Source organism: Prinia subflava, chromosome 1 (assembly GCF_021018805.1).
Source record: "Prinia subflava isolate CZ2003 ecotype Zambia chromosome 1, Cam_Psub_1.2, whole genome shotgun sequence".
In the NCBI taxonomy this organism is placed as follows: domain Eukaryota; kingdom Metazoa; phylum Chordata; class Aves; order Passeriformes; family Cisticolidae; genus Prinia; species Prinia subflava.
Window position 1 is genome coordinate 92,430,556 of NC_086247.1, and position 19,678 is coordinate 92,450,233.

Here is a 19,678-nt window from a genome sequence, read left to right on the forward strand (position 1 = left end):
AATTAAAAGGACTTTAGGGCATGTATTTGCTTTGTTTCTAGTATTATTTTTTGTCATTTTCATAGACTGCTGCTTTTGAAAGTGCCAATTAAAATCTGTTGATTTGACCAGAAAAAATGAAAACTGCAGCATATATTTAAATAAATGAATAGTTAAGCCCCTGACTTCTTATTACTGTGAGTTTTGTAGTGTTTTGTACTCGGTGGACCATGCAACTTTTTCTTGCTGTAATTACAAAGTTGTCTCTATGCAAACTGTGTCTGTTTTGCTAGCAGTATGACTGATAGGGACCTCAGATACCAAAGGGAGGAGGATGGAGCAATTGCCTCTGTCTTCTTGGAAAAAAAAAAAAAAGAAAAAAGATGAGGTATGAAGGGATGTTTACTATTTCCTTTGGTTTTATGTTAAATGCTTATTTGTCCTGTGGAAGCTGTATGTGCATCTTTGGTTACTCTCTGTATTCTTGCTTTTTATTTTTTAGTGCTAAAATAGTCTGTCTCTCCTGCTCTTCCTCTCAAAGTGTTCTTTGTCTCCAGTGTAGCACATTTCCTTGAAATTACTCCTTCAGACATGGTGTCATGGGAACATGCACTCACCCCAGTCAATGTATTTTTTCATATTATGCAGTTGGGAAATGGATGACTCTTGCTGCGCTTTAGGATACATTTTGTTACACCATTTTCTCTAATTTAGAATTTTAACATCTCAGACACAGCAGATCCTAACATCTGTAAATGCTTGGTGACATGTTCGTTTCCAGCTGGTAGAATATGATTTGACTTAATAGATGTCAAAATAAGAACCCATTTTTCTCTTCCTGAAGATTTTATGCTGTATTTGTGAATTCTGGGTTCTCTCAAAAACCTTAACAAGTTTGGAACTTTGAACAATAAAAGTTTCCTTGCTGACAACATGGAAGAGAATATTTGTGTTGTTGGGAATGAAGCTCTTATTCCTTATAACACTAGTAGAAAAATCCTTTGATATACATTAAAAAATGGCTTTATTTATGCAAAATTTAGTTTTCCATCAAGAGAGAATATTTTATGCATGCTTCTAGTGCTCTTCTATATTTAATAATCTGTGAATAAAAGTTGGTATTGCAAAAAGGGGTTAACATTAAGTAGCACACTGCTTGACCAGTTAAATCTGTGCATATTAGCTTTACCTTAATTATGATTTGCTCATATGAATGTTGCTCTTGCTTGTTAGACTGCCTGAGAAGGAAGAGTGTTTAAATGCAGACAGATCCACACTCAATCTTGTGCTGAGTGTCAGGCTGTCTGTCAATTACTTACGATACTGTCTCATCCCAGCAGTCCTTTGGAGCTGCAGCTTACTTCTGGTGAATTACTAGCAGAAAATAAAAATCACTATTAACTGAGCTATATGTTTAAACAATGGGAAATGAATATATGGGATAGTGCATCTGTGCTAAATAAAAGTAGGATTTTTATCAGTTGCCATGTGCTTCAAGGCATTGAGGTAGAAGCTCATCTTCTTTTAATATTTCTGCCTTCATTGTTAAACAAATAACATCTCACTTTCCTAGTTATTTATATTATAATATGTAAAGTTCTACCAACTACTCTCCATGCTGTTGCAAAAGCTTCTCTTTAGTTTATATGCATAAACCCTTTTGTTTTCTTTGATAGATGAGCTGTCACATTTCCTGTGCTTTGCAGCATCATCTACATAATCTTCAGCAAGACTGCTTGCTTCGTTAGGCTTTGGCATTTGTTTAAAAAAAGGTTGATTTTCTGAGATGAAGATTTTCTTTAAAATGAGAAAAAGAAAATACATTGTGTTCCAGAAACTTCAATAAAATTGCACAGTAATATTTGCTTTGGGTTGTTGTACCCCTGTTAATTGAGGAAAAGATATAAAATCTCATTCTTTGAATTCAATTGGTTTAGCTCTGTTAAATGTACAAGGGTTACTGAAGAATGTAAATTCTATGATATAAATCTCATCGTTATGGTTTGGAATATTTTCATTCTCTTTTACTATGAAATTTAGGTCAGCTCACAAAAGAAAGTGATAGTATTTGTCTAAAGGTTTAAGTTTTGATTAAAACCTTCCACTATTTTCCTTCCACTGGAACCTGTTAAAGCAGTTGCTATTTTAGATCTCGTACTTGCTTGTTTGAAATGAAGGGAAACAATAGAGAGGCTTCCTGGCACTGCTCTGTCTTGGTACAGATGAACTCTGGAGGGGTGCGCAATTCATTTTATGTCTTCCTTCTGAGCAGAAACCATCAATTCTTTTCTATCCTATGGGATTCTCATTTTTGAGCTAGAGAAAAAATTCTCAGTATGGATGAAACTAGCAATTCATTTCATTCATTCAGCTTTCTGAAGACAAAAAGGTAGTGTGACAAGCCTACTTGCCTATTGTGTGTGCCTCTCTTTGCTTTAATTAATTTTCATGGTTTTATTAGCATAAACTATGATTGAGACAGAGAGATATTTAAAGTAGCAGTGTGCTGTTGCAATAAATTACCTTTTTCGGGACTTTCCCAATATGTGTTTTTAATATGTACTAAAAAAAAAAAGTATTCATTTACTTCTGGAAAAAAGATATTTCATTTGGGAAGTGCTTAATAATGAGAAGTTAGAGAGGATCATACAGAAAATTACAAAAAAAGTGTATTTTCTTGCGCGTCAGAATTGATAATTTCACAAGGAGTTAGTATTAGCTCTTTGGTTGGCTGGTTTTTAAGTCATTAAACCATTGTTCTAACCATTATTGAAATGTGCACTTTACCTTGAAGTGAATCAATTTTTGGAACTGGACAAACACTCTGAAGCTCCACAAAGGCTCTTTAGGTTTGTAACAGTGGCTGCAGCTGCAACAATAACAGTTCTCATCTTTGAAAGCACTGAACCATTTATTCTGCATGATGCATAGAAGTTAGTGTGGTGTTGATGCTGAAGGTGTCACTGAATCAGCTGTGTTTTGGTGATGTGGAGACTCAGATGTACTTGGGCTCATGGCTCATCACAGGCTGAGTAATAACCAATCCACCCAATGGAGATGCTGATGCTTAACATTTTACCCAATGTAAAGTCAATCCTTTAATATTGGAAGCAAATTGTGATAGGGATGCCAGCTTGTGGAGAATTTTTGAACCAAAGTTTAAGATATCTGTACTGGGAGTTACTGGTTTTGTCAGAAAATGTGAGTAAATGGTACTGTGCAAGAAGTTTCTTTTTATTCTTGGGTATACCATGTGTAATCTTGGAAAGAACCATACCCATCTGTTAACAGAATAGGAGATTTCTTGATATTTTTGTGTTTACAAATCAGGTACCTAGTGTATTTGGTGCTGTGTATTTCCTTTGTGCGCTGATGCATAGGAAGAGATGTGACAAACTTCACCTGAAGTTATTATCTGAATATCACTTCTTGTGCAGGAACTTGAGTTAGCTTGTGCTCTTGTTTAATAAAGGAAGATGTGGCAAGCTCTTGAAGCTATGTTAGGTGGTTTCAGTATGGCATGGTTTGGTTTTTTAAGAGATTTGGCTTAATACATATTAAGCTGTGAGGGAGGAAAAAGTTGATTAGCTAGCTGTGGTGTGTTTTTCTGAGGCTGGAAGCATAGGAGAGATGCCACACCTAGGAGAACAGCTGGGAACAGCTAGGGCTGAGCATATGGCTCTCATGACTAGTTTTCCTATCAGCAAATCACAGCTTGCCGTCTGGTTTACATCCACTTTGAAGGGTGGCCTGAGCTAATACCAGTTTTCTGTTTGGTAATGGAAAAGGCATTTTTCCCATATGACAAAACAGATTTTTGCCCTCCATCTGGCAACCCAAAGATCTGATTTTAAGGTTCAAATTACATTGGCTAGAATTGCATGGGCTTCTAACTGCTCCAGTGTGACCTGCCTTTGTCCTAATGACAGGATGAAGACCTGAGCATGTCAGAGCATGTCATGCCATATTACATGGGGTAGAGGTTGCCACTAAGCTTGCCCATTGTGTGGCTTCAGTAGATCTTCCCCAGTTCTTACACAAGTGAGGGAGAGGTATTGCTTTCCAACCAGTGTCCTCAGGGACATCCCACATGTTCTTAGTTTTTTACAGCCCTGTTACTCACAGGGCGTGGGAAGTGGAGGGAGAGTTCCCTGTTCATTTGTTTTAACAGAACTGCTACAGGCTTTCCAGACTGGAACATAACTGTGTCATCATTCCCGTGCCTGCATCACACGATCACATCTGTTCCTGAGCTGCACTGCAGCAGAGGAATTTATGAAATGGGCCACAGCCACTTGATTTTCATCCAGACTGTGCTGGTGGTGGCACCACTCGGCTTCTGAAAGCCAACAGACACCCCTCTGTGACATATCCCAAACTAATATCTGCCACAAACGGATGAAGTTTTGAGGGAGTGCCATTTTGTCATGTTTCCATATGGATGAGGGTTTCTTTGGGCTTCACTGCTGGCAGAGGTGGGCTTCACTGCTTCCTTTTGCTAGCAAGCAAACTATTCACATTATCGTGACTCAAATATGAGACAATTCAAATACTTGGATATTTGTCTGCTTTGGGTAAGGGGAAAGAATCGCTGTCTGAACAGCTTGCTGGTACTGACATAAAGATGCACAGATATTGATGTTCAGTGTCTGCAATTTTCTATGGTTGCACATGGTGTCATTGCAAACAGGAGGTGTGATTTTCTGGTTAGGTGGTTACATTTGTATATTCTAATTGCTAGGATAAAATGCACTGACTAGATAGAAATCTTTCTGGTAATGTGCCTTGTGTTCTAATGTACTCCAGCTGCTAATGACTGGGAAAAAAATCACATGTGATCAGTATCCTAAAGGATGTTTCACATACATTGTCATTTTCTAAACGAAGATGACACCTGTTTTTGTAGAGTCAGCTTAAAACAAATTGTGCTACTTTCTGACCTTTTACTTCCTACATGAATTTTTTGTGTAGTGCATCCCTTCATTCATAGACACATTATCAGATTCCATGGAATAGTGAGAAAAGGCAATCAGCCGTTTTAGTTGTGATGACAACCAGAAAGTTTCTTTCACAGTGATATAGTTTCAAGACTATATCATATATATAACTATATATTGTTCATTTATTGTTTCCAGGTGGAAATAAAATTCTAGATTGTTTTTTCTAACTATGTAATTATACCTAATAATGGAAAGCACTTTAGAAAAAAATAAATACATGTATTTATAAAAAAAAAAAAAGGAAACAGATGTTAAGCTTAGAATATTGAGACACTGTGAAGTACAAATATGCATTAGTCCATGAAGTCCTTTAAATACTCTTTGGGATATTAATAGTTTTATTGAGTGATGAAATCTGGTATTCTATGTGCGATCTATGTAGTATGGGAAAATCTGTCTGCATTGAATAAGTATGACTGTTCATTGCAGAGTAGTTGTAATTTAATCAAACCTATGTGGTAAAGAACTTCAGTGTTATTATAGTGGTAGGGAGGATAAAAGGATAAGACTGGAACAGTCTTACCTTAAAGCTACAGGTTAGAATGTGATATTTCTATCTGAACAGTGCAAAGTTTGGAAGATTTATCCAGCTTTCTGATGTAATCATGCAAAACTCTGGTTAATTCATTATTCTGTTTCCTTCTGAATGACTCACTGAGAGTTTCTGGTTATAAAAGGTAAATTTAAGACCGCCAGCAGTACTTAAAAGTGAATAACAGTGAAATAGTGGGTCAAGTGTTTCTGTCTTGCATTTGATTTGTGTTAATAATTTGTGTTCTGCTAAATTCACAAAGTTAATCGTTACAATCCTCAAGTACCTGCTGGGAAATCAGTTTATCAGTAGGACCTTTGATTCAAAGCTCATGCAGTGCATTTTGTGTAGCTTTAGATACAGAAAGCAAGCAAAGAAAGGAGTTCACAGTATGAAGAGCTATTTGCAACCTCCTCATCTCTAGGAGGAATTTTTACTGTCCAGAACATCCCTGAAACCTGTGACCACTGCAGCTAGACTTGTGTTAGTGTTCCCAGATAGACCATGTGTGTATGTGAATTTCTGATACACATGACAAGTGATGTAATTTCTAAATAATGCCAGTTCTTCTGATATGGATTATCTTTCTGAACCAAAATGATGCACTGGAATAGTTAATAATGTTTGTGAGCTTACAGCTGTAGCTTTTACTGTATGCAGGGACCTGTAGTTATAGTTGAAAAGTTCAGTTACTTAATGCCAGGCATTTTGTGTCCTAATAGTACAGAACCAAGGGTAATTACTTTAAATGGCAACATTTTTGTTCTTAATCTTGGAAGTTATTGACAACAGTGATTGCAGAAAATATGTTTTCTTTCTTTTACATGGGGGATAGCTGGAAGAAGCAGTTCTGATTAGTCTTGTTTAATACTGGCTGTTGGACACTAGTGGTTTGGTTGCTCTTACAGGAAGCGCAATCAAAAACTCCCTCTTGGTCACATCCCCCTGAAAGAGATCAACTGTGAGACCAGCAGGATTCTGCATGTTACAGTCAGATCAGCAGCTAATGGCTTTGGGGTTCAATGCTTTGGGTTTTTTTGAATGATCTGGGTAGAAAAACACTTTTGAGATTTTAGAATTTGGTTTTCATTCTTCATACTTCACCACAAAAATTTTTAAGGTAAATATTTCAACATTTTCATATAACTAAAGAATTTCCACATTTGTGGAAATGAAAAATGAAAACTTTGTGGTAAAACGAAGTAGAGTTTTTTAAAATCCAGTATTTCTATCACAAACAGACACAGTGAATCTGTTTGGGTTTTTGTTCTATCAGATGATTCTCAGCCTTAAAAAAGCTGGAATAAAATAACACTTTTGTATCTAGAAATTCTAGTAAATGATTTATTACTTTCAAAAAGAATTAACAAACTGATCTCATTTTGAGGGTGTGTTATTCAGAAGATGCAAAATTTGAGAGGAGTGGCAAAGAATTTTTTATTCTATGTCACAGGGCGAGTTATTCTTAAGAACTTGGCAGATGTAGAAACATGTCATGAAACATGACTTTCATTGGTTCCCTATATCATAAATCTGTTTTTGAAGATTGAGTGAAGTACTTGGAACCAAGAGATAAGCAGAATAATAGGCTTGTGGTCCACAGCTTCAGTTTCAGCTCATATTTCCCATATTTTTGAAACATGTTTGATTACTGATAAACAGAAAAATCACAGATCACTATGAGGATGCTTCATATAAATTACATTTTCAAGATTTTCTAAAGCTTAAAAAAAAGGTTTCCCAATTTTAGGTACTTGTTCTGTACAATTTCATTTTTGAAAATATATTCTAGCTGAACAGCTACAATTATTAAGGGCACAGATAAATATAGTTCCATTTGAATTGGACACAAAATTTATGTGGATTCACAGTGGCCTTTTCTTCACTCTTTTTTCATAACACCAGCTATGTCCAGCTTCCACAGACAGCCAGGTTCACTGCACACAGCCTTTCTGTTTATCAAATTGTCTGTGGTTCTGTGTATCAAATTGAGTTTACATACCAGAGATGGAGTATCTGTTGCCTTGAGTAATGTAACCATTTCTCTTAGACATTTCTGTAATAGGATCTTAGACAGAAACTTTCAAAACTGCGTTTGGGTTTTGTACACACGTTTGTCACGTGAAAAGTGAGTATTGAGAGAGCATTTCTGCTTGTTGTTCTAAAAATCAGTGCTTTTAAAGGCCGAGTTCCTGCAAGTGAAAAGGCATGAGGATGTCTGCCTTCTCTTTGAACAATCTAGGCCATCCTTGTAGAAATACAGAGAGAAAATCTAGATGCATGACAAATATTGCTGATTAATGGTCGGGAAAGAATTTGTAAATAGTTGCATCTTAAAACCGAAATATGGCAGCATTATGTGTTGTCAGACAGAGTATCTGTGCCATCAGAGAAAACAGGAGGAATGGCCTGAGTGAGCCTGACTGGAGCATGCAGAATGCACTGGCAGAAGAGCAGTGCTCAGTCCCAGACCATGTCCTGTATGCCCACAGCACAGGGAGAAAGGGAAAACCGTATGTGAAGACCTGGTTGTTCATGGAATATGGTTCTTTATCCAGGTTCACTTATTTGTTGCAGGACAAAGATTAACAAGCAATATGTTACCATATTGCACACAGTCTAGATGCTGGTTGGTTTCAACTTTTAAAAATGCTTAAACTTTGTTGCTTGACTGTATGTCGTTAACTGGTTAAATAATAAAAATGAGAGAAATCTGACCACCATACTCTATTCTCTGTCTCACATTCCGTCACCTTGCCAAGCCTCTCTTGGGAGTTTGGTTTGGCTTTCATTAGGAGGTTTGCATTTTGCTATTACCTTTACTTGTTTGGGTATTTTTCCTGACCTTTTTCATTTGTACAAAATGTATAACATCCTGTGTCTCTTTAAGGAGAAAGAGCTGTCACTCCAGTTTTAAGCTGCCCCCTGATTAATTCATTTCATAGCCAAGCACTTTTAATTTCTGTCCTTTTCTCTGAAGCAACACAGGTAACATTTCAGACCAGTATTGGAGCAGGTTTTCAGGTGATGAGGTGTACCTTAATTAGCAACTGGACAACTTTAGGGATGCTCCAATTATAGACATTCTCATTCTGGTATCTGAGAAAATACTTCAAAAAGAAAGCAACTAATCCTTGCCGTCTTCTGAAAACAGCCACTGTCTGAAATCACAGTTTTCACAATACTTTGCCTCTAACTTTTCTTTCAATTGCATAATCAATACTACATAGGGAATGTGATCTGTTTCAAAGGAAATTCTATATCATCACTTTCTTCTTATTTTCTCTTAAAACAAAATTGCTTTCAGATATTTTTACCTGTCCCTACTGTTTCAAACTGGGTTGTGACAATTCAGTATTGTTTGGGTTTTAGAAGTATTACTACTGATATTTACTCCATGTATTAATTTAAATGAGTTTTTTGTGTTGTTTTCGTAATGCTTTAAAGCTTCTTTTTCTTTTAATAACTCTTAGGAAATGGCCAAGATTCTCAGTCATCCAAGAGTATATGCTTTTCTGCACATACCAGTCCAGTCAGCCTCTGACAGTGTGCTCATGGACATGAAGAGAGAATACTGTGTGGCAGACTTCAAAAAAGTAGTGGATTTCCTTAAAGAAAAGTAAGTCTACCAATAATTGAGAAAATGACAGTGTTGGATTTGTTGCAATGTCAAGAACATGTGGCTGAAAACACAATTATTTACAACTTCATAATTAAAGCATGAAAAAAATGAGGTTCTTTAAGCTATCAAAGTCTAAATTTTCTGTGAGCCCCTTGATGTGGTTGGCCCCTATCCCTGAGCTTTTATAAACATCTTTAAACTCTGCACGACATGCTTTTGATTCGTCAGTATATTCCTAATCTTCTTCAAATAATGCATTCTTAAATTATTTTTTATACATAAACTACTATATATAGATTGCTTGAAGTTGGACTTGCTGAAGTTTGTTTTAATGTGGCTTTTGAGCATTGTACACTTTTTGTACTAGAGATGATCCAGCTCCAGCAAATGTAAATGGGTTGGGTTTGTGTTTGTTTATTCTAATAAGTATTTTATGTCTTACATCTTGTGTAAATTTACATTAATATAATAAAACTCTAATCTTGCTTAGGGGACTGATGAGTTCTAGATTAATTTCAAATTTATTTCCCTTAACAACAGAGCTAATTGTGAGAAATGAAAGAATGTATCATTAATGTATTTACTTATGCTGACACCAAGATGAAAATTACATCTACCTGCAAAGCTTTTGTAACTACAAGTAATAATTTCATATCCAAAGAAGTATTTTCTTGGCTTTTAAGAAATTAATAGTGACATATTTTGATGGACATTTCTGCACTGAGTGTCCAAAAATATGTGTCTGGCGAATAATTTCTGACACCTTGCTTGGCTACTTTCTCTCTTTGTGCTTTCTTTGTTTGTGTGCTTGTTCAATGACTTAAGGGCACTGGCATTGTACCTTTGACTCTTACCTTGTATTAAAATACTGGTACATCAAACCAATCAAATTTTCATAATCAGTTTTTTATGATAATTGAAAAATTCAGAAGTCTAGCTATGTAAAACATGTCATCTAATATTTGCATGGGAATTATAATGTGTAAGAAAGAAAGCCAACTGTGACACAATAGAATCTGTTTTGCAAACTGAATGTGTCATTTATAGGACATTCCTATGCATCTAGGACAATTGATAGAAATGGGGCTGCTTGTCTTCATACAGGTTGATTTGCATTATTTTTCTACCACAAACAATGCCCATGAATTCTTGGCACTAAATTTCATGTGACTATGGATCAGTGTTAGTTTTTAATTAACAGATGTACTGTATTCCCACGTATCTTAAGTGGAACTGTATCAGTTTATGTCTTAGTTGACTTGAAGTTGATTCATTATTCTCTTCAGTAGTTTTAGCATTGGCAGCTCTTATCATAACAGCAGCTGGATTTTCGATAACCCAGTATAGCTGGCACATGTTGGGGCATATGGGGATTTATTAAATCATTCAGCTCTTGCACACAGAAAAGAGTGAATTACTTAATACCCAAATTTAAAACAGCTGGTCACTGAGCATACAGTAATGTATGTCATACTGGTTTTTCCAGGGCTTTTTTGTAGTGTACTTAACAAGGAAGAAAACTGGCTTGATGTCTTGCTTTTAAAGAATAATAAACTTTATTTATCCTGCTTATTAAGAAAATACCAAATTATCTAGTAGTTCCTGTTAGAAAATAGTCTCCAGATATTCAGACGGAAAAATCTTTGTACCATATGGCAGCAGGATAAAGAAGTTATGCAAGGCAGAGAAAATGTTTTGGATATTTGAATATGTGCTCATCTGTAAAATGCAAGGCTTTTTCTTTGCATTTAAGAGCATAGAGTTTTCATTTGTAGACTTTACTCTTGTGACAGCAGCCAGCTATTACATTCCCACGTAAATATTCCCAGAAAGATCTCAGCACAAAATATGTCTGAACTTAACATGGCTGCAGACAACTCCAGACCCTAGAGCCAGAAAAGCTAAAATTAAATATATGTTTACACTACTTTAATAGCCAAAAGGGATTATTTCTATCTCCCATTTATCAAAAAGGTAAAATAAACCAAAAGGAGATCCCCCTCGATCTCCTTTCTCTCTTGCTGGGGCCATAAAGTCATCTAGAAGCTTCCTACACATGTACAAGGACTTGTCAGTAGATTACAAATGTTACCTTTGTCTCTAGAATGTGATGTCTGCTCTGATAATAGCTTCACCAAAAGTTTTATTAAAGCAATAGTTATATAGACTGACCTGCTGAAGAAGTAAAGCCACACATGAAGGAATGCTAATGGTTATCAGTTAAGTGTTTAATAACTTGCATTCAAACATCTGAGCACATAAAATTAAGTCCAGCAAGTAAAAATGGAAGGAAAAAGGAAAAGAAACAGCCATGTCGTAATTTTTGTTCTGGAACCCCAAAGATATACCAAGTGATTTATGAATCTTTTTCTCAGTCAAGCCAACAAAACACTCTGGGGCTTTTTTCTCCAAGAAGAAAAAAAATTCTTTTCCTTCCTCTGGAGAGCCATGAGTGACTGCAGAGGTATCTTCTTCAGAGTGAGGATTTATTTATATCCTGTTGAGCACAGAATACCTTATAGAGAGGTTAGAGTTCTCCAAGAGTACTCCAGACAGAGTACTCTATTGAAACTCACTTTTTTAAAAGAAGCATTCTTAACACTCTGTGTCTGGGAAGTTAGAAATGTCATATTTTTTCTCTTTCTGAGGACTCTCTGCAGGCATGAGCAATAGAAATGAACTTTAAAAATCAGTATTGATGTTGTAGTGCTGGCTTTTGATATGCAACTCTTCGTATTTCTACTCTCCCTAGCCAGGTGACAACATTTTTGGTTTATTATAACGATCAATAGTAAAATGCATAGAATATAAAGCGAGAAGGGCAAATCCATTAGACTCTGAAAAACTTAAATACAGAAAGCTTCTTTTATACTTTTTTTTTTTCCTTTTATCATATTTTGCACTGAAATTTCAGTAAGTTCAACTATTCAGGAAAATACTGTTCAGTAGTTGATACATCCATCTACATATATCTAGAGATCAATATGTAGATATAGAGATGTAGATATATTTCCTGAGAATTTATTTGTAAGCTGTTCTAGTGAGCAACAGCATAAAGTGAGGATGTATTGATTAGTGTAGAGGGTGTACACAGTCTGTAGTGACTAAGTAAGGACTAGTGCCCTGCTCTGTGGTTTCTGGGGACTAATACTGATAGTCTGCAGCACTATTCACAAGACTGATTCCTGCATGAGATACTAGTTTCAATGTGTTTGCAACTAAATACAGAACTTCCAGAAATTGATGCTAAGTAAATTTAATTCAGAGGCCAATTTAGTTTTATACCAGAAAGTTGTCTTTTTGGTGTCATTATATCAAAATGTGAGTTGTTTTTTTAAGTGATCTCAACTTTCAAGATTCAGCATAGATTATATTTCTGAAAGGTGATGTTTGTAGTTGCAAAAAGAGCAAGACAGCTTTAATTATCTTGAAGTTCTGAAACTTAATCCCCTGAAATTTACTTGTGATGATAAAAGCAAACAATTGGAATATATTTTTGTTAAAGAAACCTGAGATCTGAGTGTCATATTCTGTAATTGCTTCAATAATCAGCAACATGAATATATACCCATTAAAAAGTCCTTAGACCAGTAATGTGTTTTCCAAATGTCATTTGCTTTTGTTGCCCAGACTATATTCTCTCACCTTTTTGGTTTGTGAAGTGATTCTGATGTTCATCAAAGTTTATACTTTTGTCTCTTGTTATTGCTGCTTGAGAAGAGACTTGTAAACCCCAAACCTAGACAAATAGAAAAGTAGGGAAATTTAGAGCTAGACTGAAACTATACCTTTCTGTTTTGGAGAACAGCATAATGCTGAGGAAAAGCTGGGCTTGCCTCCCAGTTTGTTTTTGTTTGTTTTCTGAGATAGGAGCATAACATTGATTGTGGGTGGCTGGCTGCTGCTGTTCATTTGAGACTGTCTCATAATTCAGACTGGAAACTTCAGAGCTTTCCAATATCATCAGAAAGCCAGCAAACTTGGTCTGCCAGCAGAGAAGCCACAGCTCTGTCAGGCAGAAACTTCTGGGGTTTCTTTTCACTGGTTCTCCCATTAAAATCAGACCGACTCAAAAGCCTCTCTGAGCCTCCATTACTTTTAGTTGTAATCAAGCCTTGGTTTTTCAATATATGTAGACACATAATTACATGCAGTTTGAAAAATGCAGTAAAGGACCTAAAGTAGTAAATATGTGCAGTGGAAAATAAATCACAAACTTGGAAGGAAATTATTCACTCAAGTGCAAACTGAAGACCTAATTGGCCAGCAGTTGCAGACAGCTGCCTGATGTCCCAGGAAACCAGAGGTATTGTCCAAATTGAGAGAAGGTGTTACACAGTCCTTTTGGGACAGCTGGCTTCAGCAAAGCTCCCTACTTCCCTGTTGCTTTACCAGGATGACAAATGGTAGCTTCAGCAGCTCCTTAGGCCACTCTGAATTCTGTTTTTAAGGGTTTGGGGCAGGCTGTCTTGTCTTCTGTTTCTTTTGATCTGCCTTGACTTGGTCTCTTTTGTTGCAGTGGCAACCAGGCTGCATCTGCTTGGGCTCTGTTGTTTAAATTTTGGGAGGATCCCGGGGAGGATCCCCCGGGAGCCCCCCGGGTCCAAGGGTCGTGGGTGTTCCCGTGCTGGCAGGCAAAGAGACTCAGACGGCTGCTGAGGTGCTGATGAGATGAGGGTTTATTCAGAGTCTCACTCCAGGCAGGGAGCGTGGTCCTGTGGGAGAGGGGGAAGGGAAGGGGAGAGGGGGAAGGAGGGAGAGGGAAGGGGAGCGTCTCCACACCTCCAGGGGGAAGAGGGGCAAAGAGGGCAGAGCCTTCTGCCTTAGCATTCTTATCACAGAGGTTTAAGGTGGGCGCGGTAACATTCCCCAGCCAATGAGGTTACAGATACAGGATACTGCAGGGAGGGTACAGACTTGGGACAAACCATACATTTTCCAGGGGCGAACCAGAGTATACCATTTCCATAAAATGCAATTCCACAATTCACCCTTTTTTTCTTCAAAATGTGAGAAGAGAAATATGACATATGACAATTAATAATTTAAAAATGAAACAGTAATTACACAGTCTTGCAGCATGAAACTAAATACAATTGCAGTAAAGACTATGTTATACTGTGAACTTTTATCTGACCTTGTAATTGCAGTAGACGGGTTATGTGGATTCATATTGCAAATACAAACAAATTAACAAATTTGTTTGAGCCTTTCCAGCGTGACTGGCCTAACAGTGTCTAGCCTTTTCCAACTGGCTTTTCAGACCACCACAGCCCCCAGCTTAGGCTGAGGCGCTGACCTCTGCTCCCACTCTAGGGACAGGAAAACACGTGGAGTTCCCCGGGCTCCACACACGGCCTCAGATTCTCCAGGTGGCTGCTGCAGTTCCCCCATTGGGGCCGGGCAGGGGCAGGGCCCTAGTCAGGCTGCTTCAGGGTGAAATAGCGTGACTGGGAGCAAAGTGGACCCTGGTGTTGTCGTCTCCTAGTCACAGTGTTTTCACAGCAACAGCTGAGTGTCTGAATGGAACTTTTCACAGTGCACTTTCTCAATATAATTTTGTCCAGTGTGTTTCAATATGGCTGCTCTTGCCTCTCTGAGCAATTTCTCAAGCCATAATTTTTTTCCCAGGTTCCTGTCTTCTATTGTGCCTTTGTTTTTATTCTTTGGCATCGTAGCACATATCATGAGGACTTGTGTGAACAATCAGCTGGCTATTATGATCTCCTTCTGTATTTGTTGTGTGAGTGTCTTGCCATTCACAAGTCTTTAGCTTAAAAATTGTCTCTATTTTATGTAGCCACTTTTGATGGGTTTTTGACTGAAATAATGAACAGGGAAGAAACATCTTCCCAAAAGTTTGTTTCCAAATACTATTATTTGAGTGATCAAGGAAATTCCAAACACTATAAATAACTTGTAACTGTAAACAATTTTGTTCTGAAAGATGTCCATATAGTAAGCTCCTGAATATTGCTAAGTTCTCATTGGAAGATAAAAAGCTAAATGAATCATCATCAAATTTGCAGCTGTTTCAGACAACAAAGAGTTTCAAAGTTATCCCAAAGCTTTGTGGCAGTAGTATTGTCTCCATTACATTATCGTGACATTTACTGAAAGTAGAATTGGAAAGCAATGAAAAGAGTGATTTTAAAATAACCATTTACTATTTTTATTTACTTTTTTCTACTCACTTTCAAAATGCAGGTAATTATGAAGTAGACTATATCAACTCCCTCACTTTTTTACACTGTGAATGTGTTTCATTTTCTTTCTCAAAATGCACTTTTGTTTCTCAGAGAGAGATGTTGTTAAGCTCATTTTGCAGACGTGCAAATCGTGTCCCTAACAAACCTTGACAAGTCTTTCAGATTCGGGCTTTTTTTAATGGGTTTTAGCACATCTGTTCTGTCAGTCTGACTACTGCAAATGCAAATGTCATCTGTTTAAAATCCTTATGACGTTCTCTGCTAAGAAATTGCTGAGTGTATTTGGTACTTATCTGTAATTTTAGACTTCGGTCTCTAGACTCTTCTCTCTCCTCTGTCTTTTGTCTGCTCTTGAAATCTGAAATGATTACTTTACCAAATGTGTCACTTTTTTTTCGTGTTTTAATTTAATTGAGTGTCTTTAAAAGGTATTGAATTAGCACCAAAAACTAGAACATGGGTGTTTTTCATCACAGCACAAAGGTACGTTCAAGTTTGTGTCTAGAGTAACCCTTGTGCTTCATGGTGTAGCTTTTGATGGACAAGCTCCTTTTTGTCACAGGATTAGTTGTCTTGATTTGTCTTGAAATTTAAATTTGGACTTTGCTAAGTTTATAACCCTTTCTGTCCCGCATTTGATTCACAAAGTTTTGGAAAGAGGTGTTAGTAGGTGAGAGGTTTCAAAGGTGCTGAACACTTGCAGATCCATTAATTTCATTAGGATATTTTCAACATCAGCATTCATTGATCTACATTTCAAAAGTATGTTTTTGTTTAGAACTGACTGTGGAGAGACAAGCATTAGGTATTTCAGGATAACTTTTTTAACTGTAACATGACTTCAACCAAGCTAAATGTTGTTTTAGGAGGGCGGTCCTTCCATTTTGGCCTGTACAGCACTTTGCTCCTCTCTCAGCTAATGCTACTGCATGCTTACTTTTTAGCAAGGAGATATACTTTTCCTAGAGAGATAATGGAAGACAGGAAGACAATATCTGCATCTTCTTAACCACTGTTCTACAGATTGTAATTCAGGTGTTAATAGTTCATGGAGAGACCCCTCTACTGCCATGGTTCCCAGGATTAGACCTTTTGCCACTTTATAAATTACTAGTCACCATTTGCTAGCCATAGTCTTTCATGCCAAATGCATCAAGAATATTGGAGTTTTCTGGGCTGTTGGCTCTCAGTTATCCTGTTGTTTCTGCATCTCGTCAGTTCATGCGTGAGGACACACAGATACAAATAGGAAAGTCCCGAGCAAATCATATGCGGTCATGTTAATATAAAATAATTCCAAATTTACAGATGGCTTTGAAGATTAGTTGACACTAAATGTCAACTTCAGCCTGTTTATTTTGGGGGAAGATACTGTATAGTAAACTATGATTTCAAAAATTCTATGCTCTGTAATTTTTTCTATGAAGTCTCTTTGGATTCTGGAGCAATTAGGATCTGCATACTGACCAGTTTATGCAGGATGTGTGTGCTTATGGGTACTCTCATTTTGCAGCATTTTCTTCTAAATAATACACATGTTTCTCTGGAATTAAGAGAATGATTATGAGAGGGTTAGTTTGGGGTTTTTTCTCCTGGTTCTAGGGTTACAATTTGGCCCCCATAGTAAGAACTGGAGGGTGAAGTCTGGGAAGTGAAGTGCCCAGGATGAGCACAGCTTGCTGAGTGCAGACTTAGTGGGCACACGGGGTGTTCACAGTTCAGATCCTTTGAGGTTGCAACACAGTGATGCTGTGCTTTGGCCAAGATTTGGGGGAATCATTGTTTGAATGGTTGCTGGAAAGAGAAGATATGTGCCCTTATTAAATGTAAAAGCAATTTCATCTGATTGTTATACTTGGCTTACAAGCTGGCTTACTGTTTGTACTAAATATAAGTAGTGATGTTGCTTAGAGTGATACTCCCTGTATGTAGCTATGATTAGGCTTTCCTTTTTCTGAGCAGCCTCATCTGCAGTTTTCTTCTGTAAAATCCTAATGTAGGAATATTGTTAGATGATAGAGTAGAAATTAGTAAAGAACATCCAATTCAGTTTCTTAAGTGTAGCAAGATGGTGTCTTTTTTCCTTTTTTCTTTTCCCCCTGAAGGCATGTGAATGTGTTCTTCAGAGGTAAGGATATAAGGAAGGAATGCAGTAGTGGAAATCAGTCTTAGAGCGTTTAATATTTATGAGTTTAAATTCTTGTTTGTACTTATCGAGATAATATATTTCTCTAGCATTTTAAAGCAAAGTAACTCAAATCACTTTTTTTTTCCCCTGAATGCTTATTTTCATTGTGTTTCACTCTCTTGAAACACAGAATTTAGAAAATGGAGAGGGAAGTCTAATTTGTTTTTAAAACAATAACTTTAATTCACATCAATTTGCTTAATAGCAGATTGACTTGGCATGTAATTCTCAGCTTTAATTTGTTTCTGAGCTTTTAACCATATCCAAACATATATTAAGATGTAGAAGTATTTGTGATAGCAAATTAGTACAGCTATAAATACAACATGCATGTACACATGTGCTCAGATGTGCATCAGAAATTTCTGATGATGGTATTAAATTTTCAAAATCAGTACATTTAAGAAAAATATTTGTTCATTTCAGTGCATAATTTTTTTCAGATTTTTGCCATAATACTAGGTAATAAATTAATTTTGGAAGACATATTATTGTGGTCACGTAAGACAATGTGGCCCAAAGGAGTTTTTGATGAAGGTGGTAGCTGGCCAGCTAATAAATGCTGATTGAATCTGCATTTGTCAAACTTTCAGGGAAAATAAGTTGAAAAGAATGAAAAAATAAGAGGCAATATTTCTATAGCTGATTAGTATCTTTAATGGTTATTTTTTTAATACAAACTGCTTAAATGATGAAAACTAGGAAATGGAAATATGCAAAGCCTTTAAAACCTCTTTAAAAGTGTAGCTATCCAATTAAAACCCAGTTGCATTCAAGAGGCATGATAATTCTGCTACCCAGAGGTTTTGTCTGTACATCCATTTGGGGACAGTGATACAGATTATTCCAGCTAAGTTCAATTTTGTGTTCATGTGCATCTTATGTTGGTCTGTATACTGTTTTCAAGAGATGATGATTCACCTCTTTTTAATGAGAATGAAATTCATAGTTGTAAACTTCATATTACATGGCAAAATAATCACATATCTGAAATCTTAAAAGATTTGTGCATAAGAGTAGTGCCTATAACAGATGAAAGTTTATTTTCCACAGCTGAACAACTTACCTCATGCACTTATAATTATTTTTGGTTTCCTATTTTGCTTCTCATCATTATGTAGAACTGTCGTTTAGTAGGAGTAATTGACAAAGTACAGCTGTTAAATTGATTCCTAACAGGAGGACAATATTGAAAATACAGTTATATGTAAAGGCACAAGAAGCAATGTAAATTCTTCTCAATCTACCTACTGGAAAATTGTTTTTCAGGTGTTAGTTCAAGCTGGAAAATGTTAGTATGTCCAAACACTTTTCCCATAGGAGAAAAGAAAACTAGAGTGGCTGACTGTAAGCCATTTTGTTTTGAATCTGGAGAAAATATTTACTAGCAAAACCCAGAGGCCATGGAAATGAATTGTGTGATGGTTGGCTGTGTCAGATGCCTCCCTGGTTGGCCTCTGGAGGACCTGTGGCCCTCAGCAGGAGAGGCAACTCTGAGATCAGAACACATTTCCATGCAGACTTGCAGTCAGCTCTGGTGTAATACCTTTTGGACGTTACAAACCCTGACAGATTTGTATCAGTCTTCTACAAAAAGCTTTGTATTGTAGAAAAACTACTGATCTCCCTGAGCTATTTATCTCCCTTGAAGGATTTTTGCTGAGACAAACTTCAACATAAGCCTCCAACTTACTACAGAAGCGGTACACGCATCTGAAAAATGGATTGTGTGGTTGATAATAGAGCTGCTGCTGAACTCCTGTGTGTGTGCCCGTATGTTCATGTCCTAGAGTTATTTTTTAGCCACTGTGCTTGGTGAAGGAAAATCTACTGTCCCAGACTCTGCTGAGTGAGGGAGGCAGACAGACAGTCTGTAGGGTTCAGGTTTGAACAACAGACTGGCATGATTTTTCCACTGCAGTGAGATGATTGCTCCCCCTCTGCTGAGTTAAGGTTTGGGGAGTACCTGACTCACATTCTCAATCCTAGAAATGACTGAAGTGGCCAGCTGGACTCCTAGCTGTGACCAGGGAAGTATTTTTTCTATCTAGCATACTCCACCCCTGCATCCTCCCTCACTACCACAGCCTTGCCACACAAACCCAATACACCTTTCTGTGGGAGAGAGGAGTCCTCATTGCCACTTAT

At 37.0% G+C, this 19,678-nt stretch overlaps 1 protein-coding gene across 2 annotated transcripts in view; it reads left to right on the forward strand.

Annotated features, from left to right (window-relative positions):
• Positions 1 to 19,678, forward strand: part of CDKAL1 (CDK5 regulatory subunit associated protein 1 like 1) — a 388,807-nt gene that overhangs the window by 243,369 nt on the left and 125,760 nt on the right. For both annotated transcript variants that reach the window (XM_063403595.1, XM_063403604.1), the window contains one exon: positions 8,985 to 9,130. In XM_063403595.1, the coding sequence (XP_063259665.1) occupies positions 8,985 to 9,130 (146 nt within the window). The remainder of the gene's footprint in view (positions 1 to 8,984; positions 9,131 to 19,678) is intronic.